We start from the raw sequence: 10,760 nt of genomic DNA on the forward strand, positions 1-10,760 counted from the left end.
GTTTATTTGCCCGGCCTGTCGTAATTCATGGGGCAGATTCTGGTGTACCGATGTACCGCGTACCGCACTAGGATCGTATCTTGCTTTTATTAAAAAAACGAGTCTCCCTTTCCTTTCTGCGATAGATTTTCCTTTTTTTTTTTTTCTTCGTTTTCTTTCGATAATCACGGAGAAAAGAAAATTCTCTGGAAATAAGGACATCTAACGGAGAAGATACAAAGAGAGATGTCTCGAAAAGATTTTTCCCAAGGAAGATACATAACTTTTCCCCATCTCTGTCGATATTTTTTGCTCCTGGATGAAATTTCTCGATTCTTCTTTCTCTTCTTAGAATCGGTCTCATTAAATTCGCTCGAAATTCGGGATTTTCCCTTCGAATTTTTTCCCGATCTCAATTTTTTTCCACCGATGTTGCAGCCAAGAGGCGATGATCCGTGAACTTGGAATGTAGACGGAAGGGCGGGGAAACGGATCTGCCCCTCGCAGGATCGAAAGAAGGGCTTTTCCTCCGCCATTCGTCTTCGCCGTTTACCTCACCCTTGAACACTACCCCCCTCGATCACCGCATTTGGACTTGAACACTGTAAGTAATTTTCATTCTTTTTTTTTTTTTATTCGACACGGTGGTTCGAATAGCGTAAATTATTTTTTTCCAATTTTGATATTATTTGAAATTTAATTTTTAGAAAAAGAATTTTTATTATAATTTATCATTTCATTGTAAAAATATATATAACATAAGATATAGCTAAATATAATACATAATAATCGATATATAAAAAAATATAGCGAAAAAGTTTTATTAATTTAGTAATAATTTATTAATTTGTAATTAATTTAGAAAACGCTTTGAATTTTGCAAATTAAAGTTAAGTATTGAAAAAAAAATTATTTATCAATCCTATAAATTATTCGATATAAATATAGATAATTTAACGAAATAACGATGAAAAAGATAAAACTGAAAATTATAAAAAAAGCAGTATAAGAAAACATATACCGATCGCTCAAACTCATTGAAAGAAATAAAAAAATGGTCAGCTAAAATTAAGAATATTATTATAATAATATGAGTTAAAATTAATTCATAAATATCAATAAAGATTAAATTAATTTTAATCTCATTATAATAAAAAAAAAAATAAAAAGTTTCTACTTTATTCGTGGAACACATAAAAAATCATTACATTACGTGAATTTCTAATATAAAGTAATTATTTGACTTTAAGTTTAATTTATAAAAAAAAAGAGAAAAATTTATTGATAATTTATTCTTAATAAATTTACAAAATATTTTTCAATTATTGAGGCGCGACCGATCGGTTATCCGATTAATTGTATCCCTATATACGCTTATTTCGTTTAATCTGTAAAAAGAGGATTTAAAATTTTAAGTTGTTACACATTACATTGAAACATTTATTATTTTATGTATAAATTTGAAAATTAATTTTATCTAGTTAATATGCACTATTCGTGAACCACTCGTTTCGTTTTCCTCTCTCTGGGAAAAATACCGAAGGAACGGATCTCTCTATTCGTCGGGCGAGAAGAAGAGAGATGCGAGAAAACTAAGTAACTAATTTGGAACAGAGTCGAATAGCTCCAAGTTACCCTCTCTATATACCGATTGCCGGTCTAATTGGTACGCCGAGTCGACCCATTCACGTCCAACGGAGTCGATTAATAATATCGCATCTCGAAAAACGCGTTTCTTCTTCGAAAAATGTTGAAAATCGAAAGCAAGATTCTTTAAAAAAAAAAAAAAATATATATCTACGCGCGTATATAATTCTCCGAGCACGATCGCATAGAACGAAATTAACGTAAACTACGAGAGAGAGAACGATTATTTTTCCTCTATCTCTATGCAACGTACGCGTAATTAATTATGGGAACGATCCACTTTGCGAAAAGCGAGTGCGCGCCTTCGTACGATTTATACGCCATTATTTTCCTATTTTTAGGTTAATTCGCGTGTATTCGTTACGCAAGAAATATTCTCATCGGTTGCGTTTCGATTTATATCTCTCTCGTCGAAAGAAGAGGATTGGATTCGCAATATTTTATGTCTCCCATTCTATCAAATTATCGAATAATTTCGACGAATAAATCGCGGAGGCTGATAACGCGGCTGCACTGTTGCGATAAAACGGGAGGAGGCAACGCTTTTGATTTTGCCAGTTTAATCGACCGGTTTCGATTTCCACCCGCCGTGACAAATTTTCCGGGACACTCGCGGCAATTGCTCGTTACGTACGAACGCATACGTAATGGAACGGCATCCGCGTTTATTGACTGATACACACACACACATACACACTATATACACAACGATGCCGATCCCATTACATCGAAACATTTAAATTCGTTTTCTCGCGTTTTATCCGTTTTCTCGTTGTGCAAATCGATATTTTCTCTCTATATCTTTCTTATCGATCGAATGGAAAAATCGAAATTGTTGTAATTTTTTTTATCGAACCAACACTGTAGAACTTTCTTTATTTTCGATTATCGCAGCATCGTAAACGAAAATAACCTCGAATCACAAGTTCGGAAAAGAAGGATTATTCATTTTCTTCGTCGATGTTAATACACGTGTGTGAAGAAGAATGCAACGAACAAGAAGAAGAAGAAGGAGACAATTTACAACTAGGATAAATCGCGGGGGAAAAAGACTAAATAAATAATTGACGATCGTAACGAACGTTGTCCCGGTAAGTTATCGCGGGTTGCACAATGCTGCCACCACGGCAAGGGGGGCACAACTAACTTTTTACGTCGGCACCGTTCACAGCTTCTGTGTCCGTCGATGCCTCGATAGAAAGGCACCTCGCGTCGTCCCGACTTTCTATCTTCTTCGTTCGAATCGCACCCTTTCTCGTTTTATCGTTAAATCGTCGTCGCGTCGGTCAATGGAACCGATCCCGTTGTTTTCGCGAGAGGATAACAAACTTCGAAAAAGAATTCGAAATTGATCGTTCTTGGGGGAAGAAGAAAGTTCGTCTCGTTCGATTTTGGGTAAGTACATACAGAGTTCGAATGTAACGGTTTAAAGAAGAGAAGTTTCGAGAAAATTCCATCGTACGTTTTTCGATTTTTTCGAGTGAAAAAAAAACGTAAAGGCGAGCAGCAGGTGGGATACGCGTCCTCCCTACGGGAAAGGAAGGGAAACGGACGATCGAGATGATAAATTATCATTCTCGATGACAGCTAATCCGCTATTTTCTCTCACGAACGCTTCCGCGTGTAACACTTCGATACTGCGCGCACCACCACCGCTCCGCGCAAACGGAACACGTAGAAGGAAATGACCAATCAACGCGGACCTTCGTGCAGAAACGTCACGATACATTTCCTCCTAGAGGCGCGTATAGGAAACACACGAGATCGAGAGATGCGCGGAACGGAAAATAATCGAGAGATCGCCTCAACGAAGGCCTCCTTTACTTTGCGTTGGTAATTTTCTTTCAGGCGAGGAGACACGATGCCGAGAAACCGAAATTCCTTGACCAAGTTCGAGGTGCTGATGGTGCTAAGCTTAACGGTGCTTGTTCAGCTGGATGTGTGCAGGTGCACCCCGTCCCACAGAAGCAGACATCACGCGGACATGTCGTACGAAGATACGATGAGCTTTCGAAGCGGCGAGGAATTGCCCAGACCGGCCGCCCTCAATTCGAACGACGATCCACTGATTGTTCAGACAAGAAAGGGCAAGGTCAGGGGTAAGACCATGACCGCCACCACGGGAAAGGAGGTCGACACCTGGTTCGGGATCCCTTACGCGCAGAAACCTCTCGGTAAGTGAGTTCCTTCTCGCTTCCTTTCTCTCTTCAAATCGACGCAAGAGACGAGGGAAAAAAAGGATCACTCGTTTTCCTCGTTCCCAGAATCCCTGAGGTTTCGGCATCCAAGGCCAGCGGAACGTTGGTCGGGTATATTGAACGCCACCACGTTGCCCAACAGCTGCGTACAAATTCTGGACACCGTGTTCGGTGAGTTCGCGGGCGCGACTATGTGGAATCCGAACACGCCGTTGAGCGAGGATTGCCTTTACGTGAACGTCGTCGTTCCACGTCCCAGGCCTACCAACGCTGCTGTTATGGTATGGATATTCGGTGGTGAGTTCCACGCCTTTGTGTTTCACGCCTTTTTCTCAGCGAGACCACGCTCCTTCACACTTCTCACTCGCGGGAAACGCTTTATTTTCGACGCCGCGGTTATTTCTAGATACTAGTACCTCGGTCGTTGTATTTTCGTCCATTGTAGGGACAACGTCAACAGGTGTTGCGAACGAGATAAGCGTTGCTCGCAAGGTAAAAGTAGAGTTTCTTTCCTCCCTCTCTCTCTCTCTCTCTCTCTATATATATATATATCTTTCTCTTTCTCTTTCTTTCTCTTTCTCTTTGTCTTTCTCTTTCGAATCGCGCAATATCTTTATGCGTAGGTGGTTTCTATTCCGGATCGGCAACCCTGGACGTTTACGATCACAAAACCCTGGTGTCCGAGGAGAAAGTGATCCTGGTCTCGATGCAGTATCGCGTGGCCAGCCTCGGTTTCCTCTACTTCGGAACCCCAGACGTTCCTGGGAACGCAGGCCTCTTCGATCAGGTGATGGCCCTCGAGTGGGTCCGCGACAATATCGCCGCGTTCGGCGGCAATCCTGACAACGTCACGCTGTTCGGGGAGAGCGCTGGTGCCGTTTCAGTTTCCATGCACCTTCTTTCGCCTCTCTCAAGGTATCTCTCTCTCTCTCTCTCTCCCTCTATATATATATATATATATATATATATATATATATATATATATATATATATAATAGTATATTTATATATTTATATATAATATTATATTTATATTATTTAAATATATATTATATATATTATATTTATATATTTATATATAATATATATTTATATTATTTAATTATATATTATATATATATTTATATTATTTATATTATTTATATTATTTATATTATTTATATATTTATATATAATATATATTTATATATTTATGTATAATATATATTTATATATTAAGCTCGATCCTTTGACACTATTTATATTATTTAATTATATATTATATATATTTTTATATTTATATATTTATATATAATATATATTTATATTATTTATATTATTTATATTATTTATATATTTATATATAATATATATTTATATATTTATGTATAATATATATTTATATATTAAGCTCGATCCTTTGACACTATTTATATTATTTAATTATATATTATATATATTTTTATATTTATATATTTATATATAATATATATTTATATTATTTATATTATTTATATTATTTATATATTTATATATAATATATATTTATATATTTATGTATAATATATATTTATATATTAAGCTCGATCCTTTGACACTATTTATATTATTTAATTATATATTATATATATTTTTATATTTATATATTTATATATAATATATATTTATATTATTTATATTATTTATATATTTATATATAATATATATTTATATATTTATGTATAATATATATTTATATATTAAGCTCGATCCTTTGACACTATTTATATTATTTAATTATATATTATATATATTTTTATATTTATATATTTATATATAATATATATTTATATTATTTAATTATATATTATATATATATTTATATTATTTATATTATTTATATTATTTATATATATATATATATATTTATTCGTTTGCAGGCATCTGTTCAACCAGGCGATCATGCAATCGGGTTCGCCGACGGCACCCTGGGCGATCATCTCGCGCGAGGAGTCGATCGTGCGAGGGATCAGGTTGGCAGAGGCGGTCGGTTGTCCTCACGATCGGGACAACCTGCAGGAGGTGATCGATTGCCTCCGCGTCAAGGACCCGGTCGAGCTGGTGAAGAACGAGTGGGGGACGCTTGGTATCTGCGAGTTCCCGTTCGTCCCAGTGATCGACGGCGCTTTCCTCGACGAGACGCCGCAACGATCGTTGGCCACCTCCTCGTTCAAAAAGGCGAACATCATGATGGGATCGAACACCGAGGAAGGTTTCTACTTTATCATTTATTATCTGACCGAGTTGTTCCACATCGACGGGTCCGAGGTAAAGGTGAGCAGGGAGCAGTTCATTAGCGCCGTTTCCGAATTAAACCCGTACGTCAATCAATTCGGGAGGCGTGCCATTATCTACGAGTACACCGACTGGCTCCGCCCCGACGATCCGCACGCGAATCGCGACGCGCTGGACAAAATCGTCGGCGATTATCAGTTCACTTGCAACGTGAACGAGTTCGCCGGCCGTTACACCGACACTGGGAACACCGTTTACATGTATTATTATAAGCACAGGTGAGAGGTGATCCGCGATTCGCTCGATTAAATATTGAGAAACGGTACGACGAAGAAAGAGAAGGAGTGGGGGGAAAGGAGATCGATCGAAATATTCGATAATAATAAATCGATTTAACTTTTCCTTTTCCCCCTTTTTTTTCTCTCTCTCTTTCCACAGATCGATGAACAATCCGTGGCCGAGATGGACCGGCGTGATGCACGCTGACGAGATCAGCTACGTGTTCGGCGAACCGTTGGATCCGACCAAGGGTTACACGCCCGAGGAGGTGAATCTGTCGAAGAAAATGATGAGGTATTGGGCGAATTTCGCGAAAACGGGGTAAGTCGAAGAGCAGTGAATCTCTCTCTCTCTCTCTCTGTTCTCGAAGAAGAGAAATTCGTCGTCATATTCGTTCATTGTGTCCAGGGATCCGAACGTAGGGGACGTGGACGTGTGGACGCAGGCGTACTGGCCACCTCACACTGCCGCGAAGAAGGAATACATGACGCTGGACACGAACAGCTCGGAAATCGGGAATGGGCCTAGAGTGAGGCAGTGCATATTTTGGAAAAACTATCTTCCCCAACTGGTCGCCGGCACTTGTGAGTAAAACTTCTTTTTTTCGCACGTTTTTCTCGTTTACGCGTCGGAGGATCGTCATTTTCTTCTTCCCGATGACACCTGTTGAATGGGAAAATACGCTTGGTCGAACCTTCGCAGGCGAACCGATCGATTTATTTTTTTACCTATCGAAAGATTCTCGATCGAACGAGAACACGAATAATAAGCCATTCTTTGTCCATCTCTTCTTGCGAGAAACCTTGTTTCGATTTCACGAGAGTGGAACGGTGGTAACGGCGAAGGATAGGAAATTTCGAAAATTGGAAATTTCTTGGCAGCAGCCATCTGAATTATTCCATCCCGATTACGTTATTACGGGCGAGTGCAATTTAATACGACGTTATTCATGATTTGGCCCCGTGCCATTCCAATACACCCTATGCACAACGGAGAAACTTAATCCTTGGCTCGTATTATGCGGTAGCGAAACAGGTAAAATGTATTTTTTAAACGTCTACTTTCCTTCGAAGTAACGACTCTGCCTTAGCGGTTATCTCTCGTCGTAAGTACTTGCTGTTTATTCATAAAAGGAAGAAAACTTTAACCATCTATATTTAAACCTCGATGCATTAGGCATAGAATCTAAAAAATTGCAACTTTTTATTTTTCATCGATACGTGATTACTATTTGTAACGATTGTTTAATTTATATAAATATGCGTCGAAATAATTAATAGTTTCGATTATCCTTATATAACTTTATAAACGTAAATAATTTTTACGAATATTCGAATAAGCTCTTCCACTAATAGCGTGTGGTGTCAGGTTTGTCAACAAAGCGAAATGGAGATAAACGATCCTAGCGAAGGACTCTCTTGCTCCCCTCTTGCCCCTGCGCCGTCCCGCGAGACTTTTTTTCAGCAATGAACATATCTCCAGTGTTGCCGTTTCGCCAGAGTTTCAAATTCAACTTCTATCTCAACGTCTCTAACAAATTATTTTACTTCGCTTTCTGTATAAATTCTCTCAAAATTATCTACAATTAATATTTTCGAACATGGTCTTATTAATCTTGTATTTGTAACAAACTCGCTCGACTCGATCTATTTCGAATCGTGATGAGCGAACGCGTTTCTTTTGTTCTTCTTCTCAAGGGAAACGATTTCGTATCCCATTGACTCCGAGGTGGGGCCAAACAAAACGACAGAGGAGTGCTCGACCCTGTCGCGTGTCTGTACCTCGGGAAAAACGGGTCGCGGCTGCAAGAAAATGGCTGCAAGCCAACCATCGACTATCCTGTTCTTCTTTGTCGTATCCGACGATATTGCGTCGCGCGGGCCAGCGCGCCGCTCGCCTAAAGTAAAAATCGCGGAGAGGAGCCAATTTTTATTGGCACTAACGTCGAACCAACGCTTCTTGGAAAGTTTCCCCGTTTCGTTGCGGTACACGTTTCTAACTATTTCTCGATAAACGTTTCGTTCGATGTGGATTTTTTTCCAATCCTTTTTCCATATATATATTACATATATATATGTATATATATATATATTTAATAAAATGAGACTTATCTCGCAAATCGAATTATCGCGATAAAGGTTTCGATTGGATTCGGATGGAAAGGAAAATTGGAAGGGAGGGTGCGTGAATAGTTAGATGAATAGAAGGGAATGAAAAGCGGCAGTGCAGCGAAAAATTGCAACTCTGACCGATTTTCTCTCTCTTCCCCTCTTCCCTTTCGAAATAACATCCATTGTACACGTATAGAGAGAGGGTATAGGTGGGACGCATTCACGTTCAGATTCGATTCGGTGGACTCGGAAGCTCCGACTGTTTCTCGTTACCGCCGATTTCCTCGTTTCCTCGTAGGCAGGGGAGAAATCGAGAGGTGGGAAGCGAAGAAGGGGGTAAATAAAATGTCCGCATATGCGGCAGATGCGATCCTCCTCCGGTCTGGCGCATTGTCACCGTATAAATAGAACAACGATGTCGCGGCATTGCTTTATAATTACGTCGGTGGGCATGGAAAGGTTAACCGCATGCCAATGAAGGTAGAGGGTGTACGGCACGGGGTATACGCGTCGTTGTCACGAGCTCTAATGGCTCGTTTACACGGTAAACCATTGGCGTAACCGCAGAGATACACTCCCCCTCCCCTTCTCCCAATAGTACCAATATTTTCCCTCCCGTTTTTCGACTCGATCGAACAGGAAACGAAGTTTGCGTCCAAAAACGATCCAATCGGCCAGTAATCCATCCGATGGTTACTGGTTACCTGCTAAACGAGGATTTATCGCCTCGTGAGGCGGAAAGAGAGAGAGAGAGAGGGAGAGAGGGAGAAGGGGAACGGGAGCGGACGAAGGTGTCATTTTCATCATCGCTAACGATCCAAATTCGATCCATTGGCGTAACGCGCGTTGTAACCGTGAGACCGATCTCGATGTCTACCGCAGCCGTGACGTCACGGAGTTAAACGCACCCTTGCGTATCGGGCACGGATAGTAATCTATGCAGGCGTTCCGACGCGCGGAGAGATGTTCCAATCCAAAATTATTAACGCGTATCGCTTCGATCCGAAAATCGATCGATCGGTCGATCGAAATAAGTACAATTTCGATTTTTTTTTTGCTGTTTGGCATTCGACACTCTCGTTTCAAAAAGTCAACCGAACATTCTTTGATCGTTTAACATTCTATAGATGTTCCAATCCAAAATTATTAACGCGTATCTCTTCGATCTGAAAATCGATCGATCGGTCGATCGAAATAGGTACAATTTCGATTTTTTTTTGTTGTTTGGCGTTCGACACTTTCGTTTCAAAAAATTAACATTCGGGATCGTTTAACATTCTATAAATGTTCCAATCCAAAATTATTAACGCGTATCTCTTCGATCCGAAAATCGATCGATCAGTCGATCGAAATAAGTACAATTTCGATTTTTTTTTGTTGTTTGACATTCGACACTCTCGTTTCAAAAACTCAACCGAACATTCGGGATCGTTTAACATTCTATAGATGTTCCAATCCAAAATTATTAACACGTATCTCTTCGATCCGAAAATCGATCGATCGGTCGATCGAAATAAGTACAATTTCGATTTTTTTTTGCTGTTTGGCATTCGACACTTTCGTTTCAAAAACTCAACCGAACATTCGGGATCGTTTAATATTCTATAAATGTTCCAATCCAAAATTATTAACGCGTATCGCTTCGATCCGAAAATCGATCGATCGGTCGATCGAAATAAGTACAATTTTGATTTTTTTTTGTTGTTTGGCATTCGACACTCTCGTTTCAAAAACTCAACCGAACATTCGGGATCGTTTAACATTCTATAGATGTTCCAATCCAAAATTATTAACACGTATCTCTTCGATCCGAAAATCGATCGATCGGTCGATCGAAATAAGTACAATTTCGATTTTTTTTTGTTGTTTGACATTCGACACTCTCGTTTCAAAAACTCAACCGAACATTCGGGATCGTTTAACATTCTATAGATGTTCCAATCCAAAATTATTAACACGTATCTCTTCGATCCGAAAATCGATCGATCGGTCGATCGAAATAAGTACAATTTCGATTTTTTTTTGCTGTTTGGCATTCGACACTTTCGTTTCAAAAACTCAACCGAACATTCGGGATCGTTTAACATTCTATAGATGTTCCAATCCAAAATTATTAACACGTATCTCTTCGATCCGAAAATCGATCGATCGGTCGATCGAAATAAGTACAATTTCGATTTTTTTTTGCTGTTTGGCATTCGACACTTTCAAAAACTCAACCGAACATTCGGGATCGTTTAACATTCTATAGATGTTCAAATCCAAAATTATTAACGCGTATCGCTTCGATCCG

At 39.1% G+C, this 10,760-nt stretch overlaps 1 protein-coding gene across 3 annotated transcripts in view; it reads left to right on the forward strand.

Annotated features, from left to right (window-relative positions):
• LOC410270 (acetylcholinesterase) overlaps positions 1-10,760 on the forward strand; it is a 34,338-nt gene that overhangs the window by 17,271 nt on the left and 6,307 nt on the right. For 2 of the 3 annotated variants that reach the window (XM_016914793.2, XM_393751.7), the window contains 7 exons: positions 418-583; positions 3,475-3,800; positions 3,891-4,121; positions 4,448-4,739; positions 5,723-6,355; positions 6,516-6,677; positions 6,765-6,940. In XM_016914793.2, the coding sequence (XP_016770282.2) occupies positions 3,488-3,800; positions 3,891-4,121; positions 4,448-4,739; positions 5,723-6,355; positions 6,516-6,677; positions 6,765-6,940 (1,807 nt within the window). In that variant the 5' untranslated portion in view covers positions 418-583; positions 3,475-3,487. Of the gene's footprint in view, positions 1-417; positions 584-2,624; positions 3,022-3,474; positions 3,801-3,890; positions 4,122-4,447; positions 4,740-5,722; positions 6,356-6,515; positions 6,678-6,764; positions 6,941-10,760 lie in introns of those variants that run through there. The other variant, XM_006570334.3, reaches the window with a different exon arrangement.

The sequence above is a fragment of the Apis mellifera genome, linkage group LG11 (genome assembly GCF_003254395.2).
Source record: "Apis mellifera strain DH4 linkage group LG11, Amel_HAv3.1, whole genome shotgun sequence".
Classification (NCBI taxonomy): Eukaryota; Metazoa; Arthropoda; class Insecta; order Hymenoptera; family Apidae; genus Apis; species Apis mellifera.